General features: G+C 41.3%; 1 protein-coding gene across 6 annotated transcripts in view; it reads right to left on the reverse strand.

Moving 5' to 3' along the window:
- ARHGAP32 (Rho GTPase activating protein 32) overlaps window positions 1–27,463 on the reverse strand; it is a 307,368-nt gene that overhangs the window by 84,612 nt on the left and 195,293 nt on the right. For all 6 annotated transcript variants that reach the window (XM_062197343.1, XM_062197342.1, XM_062197341.1 and 3 more), the window contains 4 exons: window positions 10,077–10,214; window positions 7,174–7,266; window positions 5,832–5,954; window positions 4,329–4,406 (listed from right to left, as the gene is read on the reverse strand). In XM_062197343.1, the coding sequence (XP_062053327.1) occupies window positions 4,329–4,406; window positions 5,832–5,954; window positions 7,174–7,266; window positions 10,077–10,214 (432 nt within the window). The remainder of the gene's footprint in view (window positions 1–4,328; window positions 4,407–5,831; window positions 5,955–7,173; window positions 7,267–10,076; window positions 10,215–27,463) is intronic.

A 27,463-nucleotide genomic window follows, 5' to 3' on the forward strand; every position in this document is an offset into this window, starting at 1 on the left:
GCACTCCACAAAGCTTCCCAGCAGTTCTGGGCAAGTGAGGGCTCCACAGACTCTGCTTCCAGCCCGGGCAGCAGCCCGCATCCATTCTCCCCTTCACCCTCTCCTGACAGCGCTCGCCATGAAATCCTCTTGTTCCGCAGGAAGACCACAGTCTGGCGCCCCTTCACCGAAGCAAGCCCCAGGTCTCCTCTGTACTGCCAGGGAAGACGGGCTGCCACCTCTGCATTCCTCCTTCGGGGTGTGTTGACAAAGCCCTGTCTGCAGAGCCCGTGTGCGACCAGACCCAGTCAAGAGGCAAACACTGTTCCCGGACTGGCGAGGCTGCCTGGTTCCACTGACAGGAGCACTAACAGGTCATGTGGACAACCTGCCACAGAAGACACCTTTAAGACTTCACTCAAGGTCATCTCCAGGAATCCCTCCCAGGCCTCCCCTGGTGTCCTCCTGAGTCCTGAACCTCGCCACTCATGAGATAAACCCAGAGGAGGTCACTGACACCTGCCTGTCTTCTGTGTCCTAAACCAGTGCACACGAGAGAGCGTGCCACCAGAAATGAAACGGGCCCCGGGCTGCCACCTGCAACACCAGCATTCCGTCCACCTTCCCCGGCAGACAACCTCTGGTGCTCTTTACAAAGGAACTAGCGTGCAGGAAGAGCAAGCAACAGTGAACTGACAGATGCTTTACTTAAAGCACTTGATTCCTTCATATAAAAAAGTTTGTTTTTTTTTTAACAGTGACATTTAAAATTTGTTCCTGGTTCTATGGGCACCCCCACATCACTCCTCTTCTCAAAGGCACACTCCCACACCACCCATATAGACAGACTGCCTTTCTATGCCCAATCAGACTACTGAAAAATAGCATTCTTGTAGAAATAATTTTTCATTTTCAATTACAAATCAACCTTAAAGTTGAAAAATAAAATTGAGGCTGGAAATGTGGCATAGTGGGTAAAGCTACCGCCTTCAGTGCCAGCATCCCACATGACTGCTGGTTCAAGACCCAGCTGCTCCACTTCCAATCCAGCTATCTGCTATGGCCTGGGAAAGCAGTAGAAGATGGCCCAAGTCCTTGGGCCTCTGCACCTGCATGGGAGACCCAGAGGAAGCTCCTGGCTCCTGGCTCCTGGCTTTGGATTGGCGCAGCTCCCGTTGTTGCGGCCAGTTGGAGAGTGACCCAGTGAATGGAAGACTTTCTCTCTGCCTCTCTTCCTCTCTCTATGTAACTCTGACTTTCAAATAAATAAATAAATCTTTAAAAAAAAAGGAAAAGGAAATTTGTTTTTATTTTAAGTAATATCTTTGGACAATCATTTTTAACCAGCTTTTAACTTATTAATTTATACTAATTTTTAAAAGTAGTAGTTCATTTAGGCAATAAATCGGGTGTATAAATAAAGTAGGAATAGAATTAAAATGTTGAATAGGAATATAGAGATTATAAGTGGGACATTCTCATTTTAAGAAGAAACTGGAGAGGCTGGCTTAAGATGCTAACATCCTATATCCAAGTGTTGGTTCCAGTCCTGGCTGCTCTACTTTGAATCCAGTCCCCAACTAATGCACCTAGGAAGGCAGCAGAGATCCCCCAGGTGTTTGGGCCCCAGCAACCCATGTGAGAGACAGAGCTGGAATTCCTGACTCATGGCTCCAGCCTGATCCAGACCTGGCTGTTGTGGCCATTTAGGGAGTAAATTAATAGATGAAGATCCTCCTCTGTCTCTGTCACTCTGCCCTTCAATCAATATTTTTTAAAATATAGTTCATAGAAAAATGGATTGAGACGGGAAGGAGAGGGGACGAGAGGCCAAGAGGCGGGAAAGAAACTGCAGTCCAAAGAAAGAAACTGACTTATCTAAGGTTATATTTAAGAACGTTAGAAGCAGGGCCAGCGTTGCGGCACAGTGAGTTAAGCTGCCATCTGCAATGCTGTCATCCCATATTAAAGTGTCCGTTTGCGTCCTGGCTGCTCCGTTTCTGGTCCAGCTTCCACCTAGTGCACCTGGGAAAGCAGTGGAAGATGGCCCAGGTGCTGGGCCTCTGCACCCATGTAGCAGAAGCAGCAGAGTTCCAGTTCCTGGTTTCAGCCAGACCAGGCTCAGCCATTTCAGGCATCTGGGGAGGGAACCAGCAGATGGATTATCTCCCACCCTCCCTTTTCCTATCATTCTGCCTTTCAAATAATAGATAGATCATACATATACATATTTATACACACACACACACATATAGTGCATACATAAAAGAAGAAGGTTAGAAGCAATTTCAAAAGCAGAACTAAAGCATCATTGTCATTTTAAAGCCAAATTTAATTTTTGGTCATCTTTGAAACCCTAATGTCTATACCTCATTCCTACTCTGTTTCATATTTAATCAATAACACCTAGAGGCCAGCACTGTGGCACATTAGGTTAATCCTCTGCTTGCAGCACCAGCATCCCATATGGGTGCCACTTCTAGTCCTGGCTGCTCCTCTTCTGATCTGGCTCTCTGCAAATGGCCTGGGAGAGCAGAGGAGGATGGCCCAGGTTCTTGGGCCCCTCTGAAGACCCAGAGGAAGCTCCTGGCTCCTGGCTTCAGATTGGCCCAGTTCCAGCCATTGCAGCTGTATGGGGAGTGGACCAGTGGATGGAGGACCTCTCTCTCTCTGTCTCTCCCTCTCATTGTCTGAAACTTTACCTGTCAAATAAATAAATAAAATATTTAAAATAAATACCTACTATTCATAGCAGCTCTGAAATTAGAGGACAAATGAAGTGGAACCCCAACTGTATAAAAAGGGAAGTTGGGGAGTGATATGAATACAAGTTTTCTGGTCTTCATTGACAATTAAATTGCTATACATGCTCTTATAATGGAGAAAGTGACACACCAAATTTATAAAATAAAAAAGTAAAATTATTTAAGTTTAAATATCAACATTTACTGAGGAAAAAATATACAGCAGGCCTGGTCTAAGTACTGTACATTTTCATCCTAACAGATTTAATCTTCACAACATTCATGAAAAAGAACAGTACTGCAATCTCCTTTTTACAAATAGAAAACTAAGACACAGAGAGTTAATATATAATTTGCCCAAAATTATATGGGATTAAAGCCCAGGAAACATGGTATCAGAACCTACACTATGAACCACCATGGTATACTCTTTCAGATTGTATTATTATTTTTTAATAAAGTACATTTCACAAAAAAGCTAGTGACTGATCTTTTTTTTAATATGAGGTAGTTTCACAAAATTGGTGGGGAAATGGAATTAAGAGATAATCTGTATTTTACTCGAACTTTTTGAAGTCCCTTCCTCTGTAAAGCTCAAAATATTTATATAATAGTAAACAAATTCCTAACAAGTATAAGCATTTTACTTATAATGCATTTAGAAATTCTTTCATAAGGAAACCACAGAAAAATTTAAGCTCTGCACTAAGGTGACAACTCTTAGGCACTGTCAGAGGCTCCTCCATAGACAGTTTTACAAGATGAGAGAAAATCCACCTACTGTAGAGAAATCAGTGCTCAGTCAATATAAAAGATGCCACTATTCAGTCTTTTTTTGACACATATGTTAAAAAGACCTGAAACTACTTTAGATTTTGTTGTTGTACAATTAATATACAGTTTACACTGAGCTATAATGCATTTGTATAGAAAAATATTGACCAACTGCCATAATTCTAGAGAGAAAATATATGTGAACCATCATTTAAAACCAAAATTGAAGCAAGGGAGTGAGCAGGTGGCCTAGGGTTGAGGTGCCTACATCTCACACTGGAGTCCCTGGGTTCAGCTTCCAGCTCTAGCTCCTGACTCCAGCTTTCCTCCAAAGCACACCCTGGAAGACAGTGGCAGTGGCTCAAGTAATTGGGCTCCTGCCACCCCTATGGAAAACTTGGATTGTGTTCCTGGCTTGCTGCTTTGGCTGGCACCAGCAGTGGCAGGCATTTGGGGAGTGAGCCAAGAAATGGAAAATTAATCTTTCTTTCTCCCTCCATCCCTCCCTCCCTCACATCAATAAATAAAATTTTAAAAAGCAAAGTAGATTGATAGATCTGATCATCTAACAACGGCCATCAGGTCTGAGACTCTGCTTTCACATGGTTGACACCATCATGACGACACGAAGCAGAAGGAGACAACAACTGTAAAAGTAACAAAAAAGGAATTCCAAGTCTAACGGCATTATCATCTAAATTTCTCTGTCACTGCAGATAAAGTTTGCGGTGACAACACCCATTGCCAGTACATCTCATAAACAGAAACACTTCTGAAGCAAGAAGAGAGCTGCCCTTGGACCGTCCCCACACAGAGGTTTTCATCGCCTACCTGGAATCCGTGCTTGCCTCGCCACCAAGTGCTTAGCACTTTGGGGGGCATGTCAATAACAGAAACGATGTCTCCCACCTGCAGAAACAAAATTTAGATGCATTTTAAACCCATTTTTGTATCTAGAACTTAAATCTACAATGTATAAAAGGGTAAACTACTACTTTATGCTCCTTTAATCTCTGAGAAAACATCCATCTTTTAAAAATAAATTATTAATATTACCATCTTGCATCTACAAAAAAATTAGGCAGCACAAAGAGTGGGATCCAACTAACACAGTCTGTGCTGGCGTCAGGAAGCCAGATCTGTAGCATAAGATTTGTTAATGCAAGGCAGCATAGCATCATCATTACTTCTGTTAAATACTCTTTTACTGTTGTCATTCCAAGTCATCAGATTCACTTACGATAGTTTGAAATACTCATATATAGGACCATAACCATTTCTGTTAACACTCTATTCAGTGATTGTTCACTATGAGCAAGGCACTGGACTCAGCACCTGACCTATTATTTAATCATACAGAAAAAAAAGGTCCAAGGTGCACTGTTCTTAAGAGTAAAATCTGATGACAACTTGCATTCTTTCAACAGATAGTGCAATATAATTTTTCCATTAAGGAGCTGATGTTCTCGACCATAAAAAACTAGTTAGTTTATATAAACTTGTAAAAAATCATAAATGTTCAACTTAACAATATTAGTTTTCATATCTACCATAAAGCAGTTAACTTCTTCAGAGCAATGTTTCTAAAATATATGTAGGAATCTATGTTCACAACTGAATTTTCAAATCATGAATAAGCAACCTTACAAAGTCATATTTGCTAGGAGCCATGGCATCTTTCAGGACCTACGCTTCCTTCTGTACAGAACCTGGAAGTTTAGTTTTAACACTTCAAATTCTCTCTAGTCAAAATTCATACTGTTCTTTCTTACACTGAGCAACTGTCGGCTTTTGCTCTTTCATTACCAAATATGTATTTTAGTGAAAGAAACTTAATTTTCCTTCTTTTGTGTCTGATGGCAAGAAACTGTCATTTCACCTTTTGTCTGCCCTTTAACTCGATCTTTCAACAACACGAAGAGAAGTATCATTAGTTGCCATTATTTTCTGGTACTAAAAACACGAAGATAAACCTTGCATTCCAGAAGCTCAGCAAGACAAACAGAAGAACAACTAGGACTAAAAGCATTAAGGGATTTGGCAGGGATGAGCCATGAGAACTGCAGAATGACACTGGGTCCAGGACGGGAGGGTACATACTGTATGGAGTGAGGGAAGGAAGATCCAGGATGACTTCCTGGAAGAAACCAGAAACCTTTAAGCTGACAACCATTTAAATGAAAACAGAGGACATTTCAAGCTGAAAGATAAAGGACTATAGAAGAAATCCAATGTTTTTAATTTTTTCTCTACTTATGGAAATGATGGAAACACTTCAAGATGAGGCTGCAAAAGTAGCAGGGGCCAGGTAACAAACAGCACTCTACCACTTACCTCTAAGGTCAATTCATCGGGAGCCCGAGCAGTGTACCTCTTTATGACGTGAGCAGCACCGACTGCAGGAGTGTTGATGGATGATTCCTCGTGAACTAGAAGGTGATTACCCTTATTATCGATCTGGAACCGAAAAAACGTACTATGACACAGGACATAAAGCCATGTGACTTTCAAATGTTTCACTGACTAGCCATAAAAGAGAATTCAGTTTAGAAAAAACAATCCAAAGTCTTAAATTTAAAAAAAAATTCTATTTAATGCCAGTCCTTGTGCTGTGCATAATTGATTTAATTCTCATAATTCTAAAAATACTTATCATTATATTATCAACTAAAAGCAAAGAGGCTAACATTGAAATAAGTTCTGTAACGCACAAGATTAAATAATTTTTCCAATATCACAAAGGCAGTGATAGAAAAATCCCTTCAGTGCAAGCTGGCCTAGCTTGTATTTTCCACTTTCACTGGGAAGAGAGAGTAACATAGCTCTACGTAGGTAAATTACAGCAAAATACCTAATACAACATCAGTACCGTCTATTAAATGGAACCCTTTAAAAGGCTCTCTTGCTCATGAATAGTTGAACACTGCTTTTAAATATTACTTCAACTGAAACATACACACACACACATGCAATCACACTTTGTGCTATAGTTTGCATGTGGTTTACCCCCACCAAACTCATATGAAGGCTTAATTCTCCAATGCGTTAGCACTAGGAGGTAAGCGAAGTATCTGGGCATTGGGGATGGAGCCCTCAGGAAGGGACTGACGCTTTTCTCATGTGAATGAGCTCTTTCTTGCTCTTCTGGCACTGGATCAGCTACCTTAGCACTGGCTGTTATAAAGCAAGGCCACCCTTCATGTTCTCCGCCTTCCACACATACCCACTTCCCCATCCACTTTCCACCATGAGCTGAAACAGCATAAGGCCCTTGGCAGAAGCTGAGCAGATGCCAATGACATGATCCTGGATTTCTCAGCCTCTAGAACCATTGCCAAAATCAACCTATTATTTTTTTCTTTATAAATCACCTAGCCTCAGGCACTCTATTATAGCAATATAACTTGACACTTTGCAAAAATTAAAAATTCATTAAATATCAAAACAACAGCAATTATTGAGACTCGTAAAATATATTAAAATTATTTTGCCAGATTATCAACAGATTTGAGGTAAAAATATTTCATATACCACATATTTATCCTCCCAGAAGGTGAAAAAAAACTGCATTTGCTTTGATTCCTGAAATTCAACAGGTATCACACTAAGTTAATATTAAATTTGTTAGGCAGACAATCTAAAAACAAGCTTTCATAAAAGATGAATGTGGTGGTACCTCCATCCAGGTGAGAGCAGGCCCACAGTTGATCTTGTTGCCCGCAATAGCTGAAAGGCGTGATAGGTAAGCCATAAGCATCTGAGAGACAGACTAGAGAGAAAGAAAGATTTAGTATAACTAAGAGGAAAGATATGACACTTTCTGGCACAGGAACTCTCTGTTGTAAATTTTTGTTTCTAGATAACAATCTAACACCATTTTTGAAACTTCACTGGCTTGTCACTGAAAACAATGGTTATGTACACAGTCATTCTCATGTAGAGCTGAAACATTTAACCCCTTTTCATCAGGGGTCATACTAGTCCATAGCTTCTGTTTTTATTGCTTTACCTATTTTTGTATCAAAAAATCTAAGTAGCAGCTGGTGTTGTGGCACAATAGGTTAAGCTGCCACCTGCAACACCATGAAGCTCCTGGCTCATGACTTCAGCCTGGTCTAGTCTCAGCCACTGCAGTACAACTGCCTCTCTCTCTCTCTCTCTCTCTCTCTCTCTCTCTCTCTCTCTCCTGGCTCCTGACTTCAGCCTGGTCTAGTCTCAGCCACTGCAGTACAACCGCCTCTCTCTCTCTCTCTTGGCAGCCATGGTAATACATGACCCTACACCATGATAATAAAGTTGATCAATCCAGGAATGTGATATGATATTAGCTGGACTAGTCCAGGTCAATCCAGAAATTAGGAATTATGATATAAGTCCCAGTGCCACCTGGCTGCTCTCTTAAAAGGAGATAAAAAACTGGAACTTAGTAGTAGTAGCCATGTTCTTAGACAATCTGAGTGAGAAGAAACAAACAGGCAGAGGAGGGAAACGAATAGACTTGTATGTTTTCTGCAGTACAGAGGAATCTGGATTTTTTAAATCTCCAGAAGTCATTCTTTTGATAATATTTATTTATTTCATTGAAAGCCAGGATTACTGAGAGGCAGGGAAAGACAGAAAGATCTTTCATCTGTTGGTTCACTCCCCAAATAAGTCACTTCTACCAGGCTGAAGCCAGGAGCTTCCTCTGGGTCTCCCACATGGCTGCAAGGCCCTATTAGCTGGGCCATCTTCCACTGCTTTCCAGGCACAGTAGCAGGGAGCTGGGTCAGAAGTAGAATAGCCAGATATTGAACCAGTGCCCAAATGGGATGGTGGCCCTGAAGGTGTCAACTTAACCTGCTATGCCACAAAGCAGGGTCCTAAGGAATCTGCTTTTAAGACATTTGCTGAGACCTCCTACAATGTCAGTTATTACATGACAGGTCTTATCTCCACACTATCTACTTAACTGTCTTAGAATTAATTTAGAGTTTAAATGACTTACCTCAGGACCTGTTCAAGCATCCATTGTGGCTGAAGTCTCATGTCAATGTAATTTTTACTCTTTTGAGAATATCCATTTTGCTCTATCAACAATATTGGTATTTTTTTCCTCTATGTTGGTATCTTCAAATTTCACTATGATGTTTCTAGGAGTCTCTTTACTCATTATACATTAGTCCTTAATGGACCACTGAATCAGGAAATATTGCTTTCTTTACTTCTAGGGAAATTTTTATATTAATTTTCAATTATTCCTTCCATCTACTGCCACCTATAATTTCCATGAGTAGTAACTTCTCTAGACCTATTTTCCACAATTCCAAACTATTATCTCACAATCATTTCACAGTTTATCCCTTTCAGGGGCTGTATTATTATTTTGTTTGTTTTGTTTTTAAGATATTTATTTGAAAGGCAGAATTAGAGCAAAGTGGGGAGAGACAGGGAGCGAGATCATCCATTCACTAGTTAACTCCCCAAGTGGCTGCAACAGGGCTGGGCCAGCTGAAGACAGGGAACTGGAACTCCATCTGGGTCTCCCACGTGGGTAGAAGGGGCCCAAGCACCACAACCAACTGCCACTGCTTTCCTAGGCACATTAGCAGGAAGCAGAGACAGAAGCAGAGCAGCCTGATTTGAGCCAGTGCCCATAAGGAACGCTGGCATCACAGACAGTGGCTTAACACACTGTACCACAATGCTGGCCCCAGGGGCTTTATTCTTACAAATAACTTGGTTCAATCTTCCAGGTCACTAACTCCCTCCTCAAGTATGTTCATTTTGTATATAGTCCATCCAGTTATTCAGGTTTGCTATTATGAAAATTAATTTGAATAATATTTTCATTTGCAACATCCCTGCTTGAGTTTATAAAAATCTACTCTCACTTGGCAATTGTGATGGCCTCACTTTCCCTGCAGGACATTAACCACATTTCCTAAAGTCTGTTATTTATTCTTCTTAATTTTTTGTTAGGTTTTTGTCTGTAAAATTTCTAGTTTTCCTGACTTCCACTTTCTCTTGTACGTTCATTTTAGGCTGTTATTTTTCTCTCCTGCATAAATAACATAAAATCTTAACCCATTTACTTTCAAAGATTCCTCACAATTTTTGAATCCCTGATACTTTTCTTACGATAATAAAAAGATTTTTTATCTTTTTAAGTTTTTTAAGTCTTATGTTATTACTAAAATTTTTGGCATGACTGGAGGTAGATGCAAGGACACGTCCTGCCATCAAAAATTAATCAAACAGCATTGCTTTAATATGTATTTCCTTGGTCATCAGTGATGTCAACAGATTTTTAATACTTTTGTTTTCATATTTTATATCATCTTCAGAGAATGTCTGCTCAAATATACCATCTGTTCATATATTACTGCATGAGGTTTTTGTCTCCTTATATAATTATGTATTGAACCTACTCTACTTCTAAGTATCTTACACAGCATTACTGATTTTACAATTATAGGACAGTTAAGTAATCCCAGAAATCATCTTGAATATTCAATATAAGCTTTTATTTATCATATACACAAAAATTTCTGCTGATTCACATACAGTAATGACTTCTGTAATGTATACAGTGCTTACCTCTGGGCTGTCCTTCAAGGTATCAGAACGGGGAAGCTCTGAGAGCTGGGAGAATCTTCGGTCATAAATACAAAGATGAAGATGTTTATCAAGTACCCGAAAATCTTCATAACTTCTTTTAACAATCCAACTTTTGCCCTATGGTTAGGGAAGAAAACACTCCTATAATTTACCTCCATTGGGAAATCCTTATGAATCAGGACTTATTCTATACTGGTATTTTATTCATGGGATCTTACATTTTCTACTGAGAAGTTTCTACTAACTTGACAGTAGATAGTTAAACTCCAAAACACCTTGGTGAGTTATATTGCATTAAAAAATCAATAATAGAAAATAAGACAGAACTCCCATTAATGTTCTTCCCCCTGCTGCTTACAGTGTTAGGATCATAACTGCTAACTGCTAACTGCTAGGTGGTAAGATAGTATATGACCCTAAACCTACAGGAGGAAATATGAAATAATTTTGGGTAGGAGAATATTACCTAAAACTAAAGAAAAATGAAATCAGGTATTAGCATCATTACTTTTGGTGACCAAGACTGGAAATACATTCAAAACCACAAGTACTGAAGATACCCTCTATAAGCAACTGATACACACATGTTATTTAGAACCTATTAGCGCTCCCTTCTTCTTAGGCCTTCTGAAATCAGGTATTAGCATCATTGCTTTTGGTGACCAAGACTGGAAATATATTCAAAACCACAAGTACTGAACATACTCTCTATAAGCAACTAGAACCTATTAGCTCTCCCTTCTTCTTAGGCCTTCTTTGCTTCTTTGTCCAATCCCACAAATTCATTTTGAAAACTCACACACACTCTGATAGAGCATACTTAGTAAACAATGTCTTCTAAGCTTCTCTTAAGTCTATCACTTCCTTATTCATTCCTATAGCCACACTTCAGTAAGGACCATGGTTACTTCTTATCTGGAATACCAGCTCCTTACTTTTTCCTCTATCTCCATCCCTAGTCCTGCCCCACTCCAACCCTCAATCAAAGAAGAAAAAAAAAAAAAAGTAAACAACAACAAAACCCACAAAGTTATCAGATTACACTGCAAAAATTATCCTTCAGGCCGGCGCCGTGGCTCAGTAGGCTAATCCTCCGCCTTGCGGCGCCGGCACACCGGGTTCTAGTCCCGGTCAGGGCACCGGATTCTGTCCTGGTTGCCCCTCTTCCAGGCCAGCTCTCTGCTGTGGCCAGGGAGTGCAGTGGAGGATGGCCCAAGTGCTTGGGCCCTGCACCCCATGGGAGACCAGGAGAAGCACCTGGCTCCTGCCATCGGAACAGCGCAGTGCGCCCGCCGCAGCGCGCCTACTGTGGCGGCCATTGGAGGGTGAACCAACGGCAAAAAGGAAGACCTTTCTCTCTGTCTCCCTCTACTGTCCACTCTGCCTGTCAAAAATTTAAAAAAAAAAAATTATCCTTCAAAAGCCTCTTGTGGTCAAAAATGATGAACAGATCTCGAGAACACATCCTACAGCTTTGTAATTCAATCTAATTTTATATAGAGGCTTTCAGCTCATGGAAAACTGCAGGGCCTAGGGGAAAAAGCATCCACAGCAATCTCCGAATTGAAGGATGCATATGACTGGATATTTTTTCCACCTGCTCCAGCCGGCTGGGCCAGAAATGATACAGGGTATCACTTCACAGAAGAGGCAATCATTTCTAACCTCTGATGTGTCAAAAATGAACACCATTAACTCATGATTAATCTCACTTTGGACTGTAATTCTTTCTTACCTAGTGGAAAGCCACACCAACTCCCTCTTTCAGAGACTGTGAGGATGAAATAAGAGAACAGATGTGGCACAGCGCTTTAAAGAACAGTGACATGGTCCCTTTTCCAAGAGATGCTAATTCAGTAAGTCTAGATTATGATCCAGTAAATTCTGATGATCAGCCGGAATTGAGAATCACTGGTCCACAGAATCAAGTCAAAACTCGTATGCTAATCTCATAGCTTTCATCATCTGGGCCCTAAAAATTTCCTGACTTCTCTCCTTACTCCTTCACTTATGCCTTTCCTTCTACTTATGCTGAATTATTTCCATTTGTCCAAAACATGAGCTGTATGATAGATTTTTGCCTCCACGATTTTGGTAAGTTGTGTCCCTTCTGCCATAGGTCTTTCTTTTCCTCTGTGCTCAAGCAAAGTCCTTTGTTTTCTCAGTTGCACTACTCTCTACTCAAAGCTTTCCTGAATGACTACAGGAAATTAAATTGTTATTTTGGGCTGGATATGGATCTACATCTACATCTATATCTACATCTACAGCTATTAGTTAAACCAAAAAGCAAACATTACCTCTTATCACATATTTGCAATTTTTTTCAATCTTACATACATTTTATTAAGTACATAACACTTCAACTATTAGAAAAGTACAAAAAAACAATTTAAAACATACTTATGTATAGTCCAGAGAAATTAAACAGACGTTAATTTTTGTATGTTTTGAAGTTTTGAATTTCTTTTAAAAGAACCAATCGTTACGGTTATAAAACCTCATTCCCTCTCCTGTTCTCCTTTGAAAAGTAAGAACTGGAGTTGATCATTATAATGCATGAATGCCCATTTTTATACATTTACTTTATATGCATTATCCATAAACAATGTGTATTATTGTTTTAAATTTTCTATAAATTGTAAACTTACATTTTTGGAAGTTACAATTTTGTAACTTACAATTTCCACTTCACATCATGTTGGGATTTATCCATATCCAATGAAATAGCTGAAGTTTTCATCTGACCAAAAAGGCCTTACTGCCATCACCCATAGTATTTCAAACTTAGCCATTCTATCTTCTGATCTGGGTTTGACCTATGGTGTTGTCTACACTTGCATTTGAATACCTTTAGGTATAGCACAGCAAGCTCTAATTTGCCAGCCATTAATGTACCCAGACATTTTCCTTAATTTATATTACTAGCTGTACAGATTCTGAAAATACTTAAATCTCACAATTTCATAAATAAATAAAAAGTTAAAAGTGTGGCTCTAGAATCAGAATATATCAATTGTGAATTCTGTTTAATAATCAAATCAAATAACAATGTAAATTGTTTTCATACAGTGCCAGGCAAACAGAAAGAGCTCAATACATGCTTAACACATGCTAGCCATTTCTGTTCTCTAATTAAATTTTACTGTTATTTATTAATTTGTTGTTTATTGAACCTACCCAAAGTAGTAAACAAAGTTTCCAAACAAATTCCCAGTCTATTTAACAGAGTAAACAACCACGCACCTAAGGCACAACAAGTCAAGACAAAATAACATTCCTATCAACTGTTTTTCAGTTGATCAGTGTTTCAACCAGGTAAGGGGTAACATATCTTTGGAGGTTAAGGGTTGCATTCCACAGTGACTATATTATCAGCTTCAGGTTGGGAAAATAAAATCTCGGATTTGATAGTATACTTTTAGAGTAATTCAAATTCCTTGGTGATCTTTTATTTTGGTTTTGTTTTTCATGCTCCCTTTCAAAAGAAATGTGAAACTAAGATTTTAAGTAAAAAATAAAAGGCAGAACAACCAATCAGGGTTGTCAACTCTTAAGCAGTCCATCTGAAGTATCAAAGGTAAGGAGAAAGACTTGCCACCCAGACAAGCTCAAATCTCAAAGTCTGACTGAGTGTTATGTTCAAGTTCAATAAAACACAGTCCTGTGTTTGCTGCCACCTAGCGCTTTGAAAATACAAACTGGCTCAGCTTTTAACCCTTTTTCAGCTAGTATTCCTCAAAAGCCAGAATGTTCTGACATAATTGGAAATTAATATTTGCTACCTAGAATATTATTATCTTCTTGGCTTATATAATTTTTTTTTTGTCTTTTAAGTTGTTGAGCATTTGGCTCCTGGCTCTGGCATGGTCCACCCTGGCCATTGAAGTCATTTGGGGAGTGAACTAGCAGATCTCTGTCTTATCCTCTCTCTGTGTAACTCTGCCTTTCAAATAAATAAAATCAATCTTCAAAAAAAAAGAAAGAAAGAAAGAAAGAAAAGAAATAAGCCAAGCACAGAAAGGCAAATACCATATAAAATACCATATGTTCTCACTTACATGTGAAATCTAAAACAATCAACTTCATAGAAGCAGAGAGTAAAACACTAGTAATCAATCAGAGAATGGGAGTGGAAGAAATTAGGAGATGTTTGTTGGTCAAAGCACACAAAGTTGTACTTAGGAGAAATGAGTATTTAAGTTGAAAAATAAACTTAGAATGGAGTAAAAAATATTAGTTGGTCTTGCTTGATTGGGACATTCTTCCTACAGGGTATGTATTTATGTATGTATGTATGTATTTGAAACACAAACTGATAGAGAAGGAGACACGGGGTACAGATCATTTTCATCTGCTGGTTCACTCCCCAAATGACCACAAAAGCCAGGGCTGGGCCAGGTCACAGTCAGGAGCCTGGCAGTCCATCTAGGTCTGCCATGTGAGTGACAGGGACCCAAGTACTTGAGCCATCATCCACTGTCTTCCACTGCTAAATTTTTTTTTTTTTTTTTTGACAGGCAGAGTGGATAGTGAGAGAGAGAGAGAGAGAGAGAGAGAGAGAAAGGTCTTCCTTTGCCATTGGTTCACCCTCCAATGGCCGCCGTGGCCGGCACACCGCGCTGATCCAAAGCCAAGGAGCCAGGTGCTTCCTCCTGGTCTCCCATGAGGGTGCAGGGCCCAAGGACTTGGGCCATCCTCCACTGCACTCCTGGGCCATAGCAGAGAGCTGGCCTGGAAGAGGGGCAACCGGGACAGAATCCGGCGCCCTGACTGGGACTAGAACCCGGTGTGCCGGCGTCGCAGGCAGAGGATTAGCCTATTGAGCCACGGCGCCGGCCTCCACTGTTAACTATTAACAGGAAGCTGGATAAGAAGCAGAAGAGCCAGAACTGAAACTCATACTCCAATACAGGATGCAGGCATCTTAAGTGGTGGTTTAACCTAGGGCACCAGAACACTTGGCCTTATAGCATTTAAAATACATTTCACGTGTGGGCATTTTGCCTTGTGGTTAGGACAGCATTTGGGACAACTGCATCTCAGGTCAGAGTGCCTGCATTTGAGTCCCAGATGTAATCTCAATTCCAGCTTCCTGCTAATGCAAAGCCAGGAAGGCAGCAGGTGATGGCTCACGTAGTTGGTATCCTGCCACCCGTGTGGAAGATCTGGATGGAGTTCATAGCTCACAGCTCTGGCCGGGCTCAGTCTCAGCTATTGCAGGCATTTACGAAACAAATGAGCTGATGGTAGAGCTTCCTCTCTGTCTCTCTCTCTTTCCCTCCCCTCTGCCTCATTCTCAAATAAAATGAAATAAAAATATTTTTAAAGTGGTAGCAAAATATATCTTTCTCTGTTTGTATCTATTATGCCAGTTCAAATTTAGCTCATTTTGGCATTCTTTTTCCAAGTAACACATGAACTGAGAAATCTTACAAAAATACATTGTTGATTCAGTTACATTTCAGAAGTGACAGCATTTGTCAGGTTACAAACTAATCAATGGATTTCTGGTTTCTGGTCTGCAAATATGGAATGCAGAAGTCACCAATCCACCATTGTTCAGCAAAGCTAAACAACTGGAAAATTAAAAAACCTATTTAGATAACATCACAGAAATGAGGTCACAGGGCAGACCACAATCCTAAAACTGGAGACAGGCAAGTAAATATACAGAATCACAACTTAACCAGGGAAGAAATCCACAAGTAAAAATGTCTGTGGGAACTAGTGCTGGGGTAGGGAAAGGTAAACTGCAGCTGATAAACTGCTGGAGGCTCAGGGATGCCATATCTGAGAGTGAAAATTAGAATGGGGGGCGGGGGGGAACAGTGCCGTGGCTCACTGGTTAATCCTCCACCTGCGGTGCTGGCATCCCATATGGGCGCCGATTCTAGTCCCAGTTGCCCCTCTTCCAGTTCAGCTCTCTGCTGTGGCCTGGGAGGGCAGTGGAGGATGGCCCAAGTGCCTGGGCCCTGCACCCACATGGGAGACCAGGAGGAAGCGCCTGGCTCCTGGCTTCGGCTCAGCGCAGCGCCGGCCATAGCGGCCATTTGAGGAGTGAACCAACGGAAGGAAGACCTTTCTCTCTGTCTCTCTCACTGTCTATAACTCTACCTGTCAAATTAAAAAAAAAAAAAAATTCCAGGGAGGCCCAGGAATAGGGAAGCAACAACACACACACACGCACACACACTTGCGTTTTACCTCCTGGAGCTCTACAAGGTCCTCACAGTGATATATCAGAGAAATCCACTCATGCTTCCAATAGTGGGAGGAGCAAAGGAAAATTTGAAATACACCAGAACATTATGTTCTCAAAATAGAATCATATAAAATACACAAAAGAAATAGTAGTTCTTAACAGCGTTCAGTAGGGGCTGGCATTGTGGTACAGTACATTAAACCACCTCTTGGGATGCCTGGTATCCCATAAGGCACTGCCTATTCAAGTCCCAGCAGCTCTGCTTCTGATCCGGCTCCCTATTAATATGTTTGGGAAAGCAGCAGATGATGGCCCAAGTACTTGGCCCCTGACATCTGCCAGGGAGACCTGAATGGGGTTCCAGGCTCCTGGCTTCAGCCTGGTCCAGCCCTGGCCATTGTAGCCACTTAGCCATTAGTGAACCAGCAGACGGAAGATGTATCTCTGTCTCTTCTTTCACTCTGCCTTTCAAATAAATAAATAAATCTTTAAAATAAAGAGTTTACTCCACATAATAAAAAGGGTAACAATCTGAGGTGATATATAGTAATTAGCTTGACTGCAGTAATCATGTCATGATGTACACATGCATCAAAATATCACATTCTAACCTTACACATACACAATTTTGTTGTCAACTTTACCAAAAAAAATTAGCAAAAAAAAAAAAAAAACCATACAAAGCAGGAAAAGTATGAGACAAACACAAAGGACAAGGACAACAAATAGGAAACAGATAGATATGTCAAATATTTATCCAACTATATCAACAATCACTCTAAACAACAAATAGAAAACAGAAATAGATACGTCAGATATTAGTCCAACTATATCAATAATCACTCTAAACAACAATGGCCTAAAACACCAATTAACAGACATACTGTCAGAGTGGAAAGAAAAAAGAAAATATATGGCAAATCTAAGAAACCTGCTTCAAATATAAGACACATCAGGGGCAAGTGTTGAGCCTAGCAATTAAGCTGCCAGTTAAGACACCCTGATGCCTTATTTTTTTAAGACTTATTCATTTATTTGAAAATCAGAGTTACAGAGAAACAGCAGGAGGGAGAAATAGAGGGAGAGAAAGAGAAAAAAGAGATCTTCCACCTGCTGGGTTCACTCCCCAGATGGCCACAGGCCAGGAGCTGGATCAGATGTGGAGCAGCTGGGACAGGAGCCCACATGGGAGCCGGCATGGCAGGTGGTGGCTTTATCTGAAACACCACAACACCACCATCGCCCTACTCTCCATGCTTGGATTCAAGCTCTGGCTCCATTCCTTTTTCCAGTTTCCTGTTATTGTGAACCCTGGAGCCAGCAGGTGGTGGCTCATAGAGCCAGGCCCCTGCCACCTACATGGAAGACCTGAATCAAGTGTTTTTTCTGGGTTTGCCCTGGTCCAGTCACTGCCCTTGAAGGCATTTGAGAAGTGAGCTAGCAGACAGGAAATGTTCTTTCTCTCTCTCTAATGTAACTGGGAAACCAGCGGAGGATGGCCCAAGTGCCTGGGTCCCTGCACTTACGTGGAAGACCTGGAGGAAGCTCCTGACTCCTGGCTTCAGCCCGGCCCAGCCCCAATTCTTGAGGCCATTTGGGTAGTGAATCAGCAAGTTGAAGAGGTATCTCTCTCTCGCTCTCTCTCTTCCCCTCTCTCTCTCTCCCTCTTTCTTTCCCTCCCTCCCTCCCTCTCTCTCTCTGTAATTCTGACTTACAAATAAATAAATCGTTAAAAAATAGTAATCAAAACAAAGCAGGAATAGCTCTATTTCAAAAAGCAGATTCCAAAGCAAAGACAACAATAAGGGATAAACAGGGATATTAAAAAATGTAACAGGGTCAGTGTTCCTAAAAAGAGTGTGAAAACACTAGGAGGCAAAAACTGATAGAATTCCTGGAGAAACAGGATGCGCTACTATAGCTGGATACTTTAATCCTCTGAGAGAAATGGACAGATCCAGCAGCTGTGAAATCACTAAGGATACGGTTGATGCAACAACACCATCAAGCAACTGGATATAACTGACACCTGCAGACTATTTAAGTAGCAGCATTACGCATTTGTATCATTCTCACATGGAATACTCACTAAGACCACATTCAAATATATAAAACACATTGTAGCAGGTTTAAAAGAACAGAAACTATGCAATGTCCGCTCTCAGACCACGATGAGTTAAACTAGAAATCAAAACCAAAGACAGCTGTAAGAGAAATCTTGAGATTGCACAGGCCTGAGGACCGGGCCTGGCTGCCATCTTGTGTGCCCTTCTCACAGCAGGTGCATGCTCACCAGTCTCCCAACCCAGACCTGCATAGCAACCCCGAGCCAAGTTCAAGTGCACAAAGTGGATGAAGCCAGTAAAATAACAGAATGTCTTTCTGGAAGTGTGGAACTATGGTAGTTGCCTTCCCAGTCTTCCTGCGCCTCTCCCACTCCTGCATCTGGAATGACCCACCAGGAGGCACAGGCTACACCCTCCCACTTCTCTGCAGTACTGTTAATTTGCCTGCATGAACACTGTGCCTACCACGTTTTCCTCTGACATCTTGAAGTACTCTGTAGTTCCCATTATGTACTTGCCCTCAGTCATGAAGTCTGAGGAGAACAGAACAAACAAGAGTGCTCCCTGAGTGCATCTTCTTCATTTATCAAGATCCTCTAAACACAAAAATCTTGGCAACCAGGAGAGAGTTTAGAACGCTTCCCGGGGCTGGTGCTGTGGCACAGCGGGTAAAAAGCCCTTGCCTACAAGTGCCGGCATCCCATATGGGCACCGGTTTTGGTCCTAGCTGCTCCTCTTCCAATCTGGCTCTCTGCTATGGCCTGGGAAAGCAGTAGCAGACGGCCCAAGTTCTTGGGGCCCTGCACCCACGTGGGAGACCCAAAAGAGCCTCCTGACTCCTGGCTTCAGATTGGCGTGGCTCTGGCCGATGTGGCCATCTGGGGAGTGAACCAGTGGAAGGAAGACCTCTCTCTCTCTCCCTCTACTTCTCTCTGTAACTCTGTCTTTCAAATAAATAAAATAAATCTTTAAAAAAACAAAAAACAAAACAAAACAAAAAAACTTTCCCCTGTGATGGAGACCAGCCCAGCCATCCCACTCCTGAGAATTTACCAAAAGGAAATGAAATCAGCATGAGTGATCTGTACCTCCATGCTTATTGCCGCTCAATTCACAAGAGCTAAGATATGGAATAAACCCAGATGTCCATCAACTGAAGACTGGAAAAAGAAATTATGGTATATGTATACCATGAAATATTACACAATAGTAAAAAAAAAATGCAATCCTGTCGTTTGCAACAAAATGGATGCAACTGGAAACCATTATACTTAGTGAAATAAGCCAGTCCCATAAAGACAAATATCATATGTTCTCCCTGATCTGTGGTATTTAATAGAGTACCTAAAAGATAATTTATGGGCTGGCGCCGCAGCTCAATAGGCTAATCCTCCGCCTTGCGGCGCCGGCACACTGGGTTCTAGTCCCGGTCGGGGCACCAATCCTGTCCCGGTTGCCCCTCTTCCAGGCCAGCTCTCTGCTGTGGCCCGGGAGTGCAGTGGAGGATGGCCCAAGTGCTTGGGCCCTGCACCCCATGGGAGACCAGGAGAAGCACCTGGCTCCTGCCATCGGAACAGCGCGGTGCGCCGGCCGCAGCGCGCCAGCCGCGGCGGCCATTGGAGGGTGAACCAACGGCAAAAAGGAAGACCTTTCTCTCTGTCTCTCTCTCTCACTGTCCACTCTGCCTGTCAAAAATTAAAAAAATAAATAAATAAATAAATAAATAAAAAGATAATTTATGGAAATGAAATTGACACTTTTGAGATGTGATGATTTTGAACAGCAGCCCTTGTCTTGACTGTTAAGCAACAGTTTATATATATACACATATATATGTATATACACACTATATATGTAAGTATATATAAATATATATATATACACACTATTTGTTGAGCTCTTTATTAGTGTAGGTTAATATTATGTGTACAAAGTTAATTGAAAATAATCTTTGTAAAAAATAAGAATGGGAATAGGAGGGGGAGAAGAAAGAAGAGTGGAAGTGTGGGCAGGAGGATGTGTAGGGTGGGAAGAATCACTATGTTCTTAAATTATATATGAAATGCAGGAAGTGTGTATACGCTAAATGAAAGGCTTCTAGGTGAAAAAAAAAAAGAATGAAAACTTTGCGGGATGCAGTCTGACCATGCAGTCAGATGAGCCCTATGCATCTGCCCCTAGAAAAGTGCTGGGTTTCTGCAGAGGAAGAATATCCTGCCATTGATTAAAAAAAAACAAAAAACAAAAAACAGAGTGCATAGTTGCTGCTGCAGCTTTCCTCACATTACCAATAGGAGCAGGTTTTGACCTGCTTCATAAGCATCATAAGCAAGAATGGAAATCATCTCATCTTAACTAAAATGAGATCTGCTTGTGTTGATCTCATGTTTGGCGGAAAATTGAGTAATTATGCAGCAGACAAATTAGCAGTTTCAAGTTATTTTATTCTTTATTTCTAGTTTCAAAAATCACAATGTTTATGGATAAGCGTATAAAGGTGATGACAACAAGCCAACATATTGATAATGCTGAGTTTTATACGAGCCTGATCATATTGTTCAGGAAGAAAATGAGTTTTTTCAAATGTTTCCATAGAGATACACTTTTATTCATTTTCTTTTAACTTATGTTGTTGATACTACTAGCTATAACCAATTACACAGTCAATAATTTTCACTATAAATAACATTAACTAAATTAATTTGTAACTTTCATCCACGTTAAATTAGCCAAATCTATCTTTAGAAATGAATCACAGGGGCTGGCGCTGTGGCATACTGGGTGAAACTGCTGCCAGCAGTGCTGGCACCCCATATGGGCACCAGTTCGAGACCCGGATGCTCCACTTCTGATCCAGCGCTCTGCTGTGGCCTGGGAAGGCAGTGGAGGATGGCCCAAGTGCTTGGGCTACACCTGCATGGGAGAACAAGAGGAGGCTCCTGGCTCCTGGCTTCAGATTGGCGCAGCTCTGGCCATTGTGGCCAATTGGGGAGGGAACCAGCGGATGGAAGACCTCTCTCTCTCTCTCTCTCTCTCTCTCTCTCTCTGTGTGTGTGTGTATAACTCTGACTTTCAAATAAATGAATGAATCTTTAAAGAAGAAAAAGAAGTCACAATTTATTCACTTAAAAAAAAAAGAAAGAGAGCTGGAAGAATCAGCAGTAAAACCTGACAGTATAAACAGAGATGCCAGTTCTGGTGCCCAGAAATCTGGTAACATCCAGTTTTGAAGGCTATAGGGCTGACCTCATGCAAGAAGCCAGGATGTGAGTCCTTCTTGGGACTTGCCTGAGAAGACGCAGGAGGTTCTGTTGTTCCATCCATCTCTTGGGTCCTCTGGCCCCTCCTCCATCTACCCTGGGGCTTCCTACTGAGGCTGGTGGGTCTCATCCCCGGGCTTATGGACTCTGCCTCTGCAGGTTTAAAGAGTTTGCAGAATCTCCACAGAAGACTGAACAGGGATAGACAAGGTCTGTGGTTCTTAGAACCCAAAAACTTGGCATTCAGAGCCCTGTGTGTGGCATTCCCTTCCCCTCACATATCCCTGCTGTGAAAAAGCAAGAGCCAACCAACCAGGAACAAGCCACTTCCTTCATCCAAAGATGCATCTCCAAGGAAGAGAAGGGCTCTGATTGTTCCTCATATTGAACTACAAAGTTAGCTGCTGATGGGGGGCGGGGGGCTTTCTCCCTTGGGATCACATCCTCGGTGAGCTGAGGCACTATTGAAAACCCCCTTTTCTTTGAGGTAACATGTTTAGTCTTTGGTGAGACAAACTCATCAGGGCTACCTGTGACGTCCCTGTTACACCAGCTTCCCACAGAGAAGAGGGAGGCACAGAGGCTGTGTTGCCTTGCTGGCTAGTGCACACCCATTCACGGTGGGGCTTATCCAACTATTTAAAGTGTAGCAAAGGCTACTGACTGCCAGACACACTCTTTATTAGGTAGAGGACTTTGCTTTTATTCAGACTTCAATGCTTACAACTTAAATGGACTACATTTTCCAGACCCCTTGGCTAATCAGACCGTATGACTAAGTTATTGCAAGCAGAATGTTTGCAGAAGAGTATAGGATAACTGGAATCCTCTTTTAGGGAAACTAACTCTTTGGGAAGAGAATTCGTCCTGCCATTGACCTGGAACACGTCCAAGGTGGCTGGCACTCCCACAGTTAGCTTGGGCCATGAGGTTACCTTAAGGATGAAAGCTGCTGTGCAAGGGTGCTAGAATAGAAAGGTACAAAGAGCCCAGCTCCCTAACTGCCACAGAGGGCTAACATGCTAGCCCTGGACTGCTTGCCTCTACACTGCTTTGAAGGATGAGATAAATAAGTTCCATCACCGGTGTTCCCAATTTTCTGGCACAGGCAGCTGAGTCTGATTCTAACAAATATATTGAGAACTCTAAGAATGGCACCGCTTAATTTCCTGACTAGATAGAGGCTTATTCTCTCATTCTCCGGGGATGCAGCAAGCTAAGGTGAACAGCACTAACTTCAGGGCTACCATAAATAGGTTTGATCCCCTGATTTGATGCTAGCTGTGTGCCTCAAACAGTATTTCTGCATCTCTGTAACCATTCATTTAGTTGTCTTCTCTCTTTATCCCCATATTGAGCATTTTATTTTAAATAATCAGAAGAAACTCTAGGTGAATGCATATTTGTGTTTATTTCTACATAAACAACCCTGCTGTCATAATCTCATGAATATGCTGCTGGGGTTAAGTTAGATAAAAATACCCATAGCTAAGGCAGTCCAGAGCATTGGGAGGTCATCAAGAGAAGAAATAGCAAATGGATTCTCTAGATCAAACTCCCACTAACAACAAGAAAAAGTGGGCTTTCTAAGTTCAAACTGAACCACAAGTCTACTAGACCCATGAGGGATGGTACCCAGTTTTCCATGGCATTGTTCCCAAACCCTCGAGCCTGTGCCTAGCATGCTGACCATACAGAGAAAGATTTCTATGTGGGGCAGAAGCAGAAAGGCCAAGCTGGCTGGGAATACACAAACATCTCTCAACCTAGGTGCTTTTAAAAGACCCCAAATAGCTGAATTGTGAGAGAAGCTGTCTATATGTGCCTCTGACTGACTTTGACTGACTGCCAAGGCCCATAAAGACCCCAATGCTCTGTCCTGACATAAGAAAAATACGTTGGTAAAATTCAACATTGCCAGTCGTTGGTTGGTTCACAGCTGCGGCCAGGGGAGAGAAGTATGGTAAACTATGTGAAGGGGAAGTGGACCACTCCAGTGAAAGAAATAATGGCAGGACTTCCACCCTGGCGGTGACCTAGTCTTCAGTAACACAAAGCTGTAGTTTTCAAACTGTCTTACTTTTGGACTCTCCTGGCAAGGCAAAAGACCCTGTCGACCTCCAAAACTATTGCCAAAAAATAGTTAACAATCTTAGAATTGGAAGAGATCAGCTAATTTAATTCAGTCTCTTTCCCAACTTATAAAGTGTTGTGGAGTGGGTAGCCAAGGTCACAGCCAGCTAATGGCAGAAACAGGCCTAGGACTAGGTTCCCAATTCCCAGGTTGTGTTTCACCATGAAGCATTAATTTGGCCAAATGACTTCTTCATCAGTTATATTTATTTTACTCAGTTCAGAGGCAGAGAGACAGAGAAGTAAGGTTAGAGTTCCTATCCATTGGTTCACTCTCTAAATGACTGCATCAGCTGGGCCCAAAACTGGAAGCCTGGAATATAATCTGGGTTTCCTATATAGGTGAAAGGACCCAACTACTTGAGCCATCACTGCTTTTTCCCCAGTCAGGAGCTGGAGTCAGAAATCAAACCCAGGTACTCCAATATGGGATGTGAATATCCTATCCACGAGGCTACACACTTGCTCCCTTGGTTATAGTTTAACATGTAATTCAATTATCAACAAACTGAGTACAGTCTCACTTTAAAACCTTCATCTTAATATGATCTGAAATTCAAACTACCTAGAGGACCCTGGAACACCCAAATTTTGAGCCCCAAACAACTTGAATCAAGAAAGAAACCATGAAAATAGCCTACAGAAACTAAAGATATTTGGAAAAGAAAGTCCACATTTTGAAATAAGTTCAGAAGCTTACTGGTCTGACTGCTAAGAAAAAAACCAACTGAGAGCATGACTGTGCACTGATGCCCCATCCATTTCCAGAACTGCTGTGCTTGACATAAAGGGAGTCCCTAAAAGACCAAGGCCTGGAGAATAAAAACCTACAAGCCGCCAGACACATGTTTTCCTCACAAGCCACAAGTCTAGATCCATTCTCCATGCACTGACCACCCACAAGGTGCCAGAAGCTTTTCTATATATTTGATTCTTATATTCAAGGACAGGCATCAGAGAAGTGACATATGCAAGGCCACAAAGTTAGGAATGGAGCCAGAATTCACACACAGTCCCTGATCTGACTCTAGGCCTCTTTCCAACAAGTCTTTGGGGGAGGAGGTTCAAATAAGGAGTTTTAACTCCCAGGAAATAAAAGGTGGAGGCCAAAGGTGCTGCAACTCCATGTGCCATCTGTCCCTATGCTGCTCACACCATCTGAGCTTTCCCAGCAGAACCAGCCTTGAGGATTCACTGAACAGCTCTTGCAACTGCAGCCAAAGACAATGGCTACAGGAATTTTCATGCATTCCTGCATTTTTATTGTGGCAGAGAAATAAAGCTAACTCCTTTAAGGCATTCATCTGTGTCCATGGTATTTTGTTCTGCTACTTTGCCTTGCATCTCCTTCCTGGGGCACATTATTCTTCCCCCTCACCTCTCATCACCTAGGTGACAGCTAGAGCTGGCAGTGAGCCATGACCAACTGCATCTTCCTGGGACACTTATTCCCTGCCTTAGGTATTCACGTGCCCATGAGCACATATACGTTGTGGGGTCACAGGGCCTTGTCCTGACGAAGTCTTTCAGTGTGGTGTTTTTTGCTTTTGAAATGCTTCTGCTCAGCTCCCATGGCAGGCCTGAGTGTGATGAGAGCGCACGCTGCAGCTGATCCAGGTGGGGGCTCCTGTACTGACTTTATAATCTCTAGGTTACTATTCTCCCCTGGCTGGGACATATGGTTCTCATTTCTAATCTCTGCCACATGTTCTCCATGTGAAATCGCCTTTGCCTCCTCCTTGCCCAGTGACAGTGAAAATCGCACACAATGGCTGTGCTGCAGGGCAGGAGTGAAGGAAGGTAAAAGAGCTGCTCCTTTGGGTTAGCACCAAGCCTCAGCAGGTCCCGGGTTCCAGATGGGAAAGGCTTCCTCCTTTCCCCCAGGCAAGGCATTGGGATGAACAGCCAGACAAGCTGGGCTTGTTCTCCGGTCTAAGTTTCAGTTGGTACCCAGGCCACAGAGCAAGACCCTCCCTGACATTTGCCGTATTAGTAAACACAGTGTGACTATTTACAAAGCGACGTAATCACATCAAACCAATGATTACTCCTTTCCAAAACCACTGCAATGGTCTGCACAATGCTATTTACATCGTAGCCAGAACCCTCAGCCACTGGAAACTCCTTTTGTTTAAGCTTTCAGAGCTCAAAAACAATACCTGAAGGAAACCAATTACATTTGCTATGATAAAATAATAAATCATATGTATGCATTTTGGCAAAAGATAATATCAAGGCAAATCACTAAACAAATATGAAAATACAACTTTTCCAAACTTGTGGGATACACAGTGAAAGCAGGGGTTAGAAGGAAATTTATAGTATTAAAAGCTTAAGTTAGAAAAGAAAGATCTGAAATCAGTCAGCTATGTTTCACCTTAGGAAACTAGAATGAGAAGAGCAAATTAGTCTAAAGTAATCAGGCACACAATAAAAATGGAGCAGAAATCAATGAACATGAACTTAGGGAATCAATAGAGAAAATTAATAAAACCAAAGTTTATTCTTTGATAAAATTAATTTCTAGACAAGTTGAAAAAAAAGAAAGAGAAAAAGATGAAAGAAATAAAAGAGGAGCATCATGGCAGATAATATGGACAATAAAAGGATACAGAACAACTCTATGCCTACAAATCTGGAAACCCAAAAGAAACAACCTGCCAAAACTCCCCCACTCACCCACCCACACCCACAGACAATTTACATGGGCCTTCATCTATTTAAGAAATTAAAATAATAATGAATATCTTTCCTAAAATAAAAAAGCAACAAACCTAGATGGATTCACTGATAAAGTCTACCAAACATTCAAGGAACAAATTATACCAACTCTAAAATCTCTTCCAGAAGACATAAACAGAAGGAATATTTTTCATCTCACCCAAATAGCAAAAGTACACAGAAAAAAATGAAAGAAAACTAAAAAACCAGTGTCTTTCAGAATAGACATTCAAAAATCCTCAACAATATAATTTGAATCCAACAATGTATAAAAACTATTGTACTCCATAATTAGGTGAGATTTATCCTAGGTATGCAAGGTTGGCTCAACACTCAAAAATCAACTACTGCAGTCCATCACATCAACAGATTAAAGAAAAGTCACACTATCATATCAATGAAGTACAAAACCATTTAACAAAATCCTGTACCTATTCATGATGAAAACTTTCAGTAACCTTTACATAAATGGGAATTTCCCTAACTTGAAAAAGAATATCTACAAAAAACATTTACTTAACCTCATATTTGATGATAAGCTTGTTTTTCCATTGAGATCAGAAATAAGTCCAAGATGTCCCCTGTTATAATTGCTTTTTAATACAGTCCTGGAATTCCCAGCTAACATTTTCAGGAAAGAAAGTACAGTCATGTGTCACTCATCATGTGGGAATTATCTGAGAAATGCAGTTAAACAATTCCATTCTTATATGAACGAAGTGTACTTACACAAACCTCACAGTATGAGTCAATCATTCAATGTGGCCTCTTGATGCCATCAAGAGTTGTAACACACATGAGATGTATGAGGCTGGTGCCAGTGTAATATGGCACACTGTCCTCCAGTAAATTCTTTTTATATATAAGTAGAATACATTCTAAGATACAATACCAAGTATAACATAGTGGCAGGTGTTTAGTGGATAATATGCCCACATCCTACATCAGAGTACCTTTGGTTCAATTTCCAGCTCCAGCCTG

Source organism: Lepus europaeus, chromosome 7 (assembly GCF_033115175.1).
Source record: "Lepus europaeus isolate LE1 chromosome 7, mLepTim1.pri, whole genome shotgun sequence".
In the NCBI taxonomy this organism is placed as follows: Eukaryota; Metazoa; Chordata; class Mammalia; order Lagomorpha; family Leporidae; genus Lepus; species Lepus europaeus.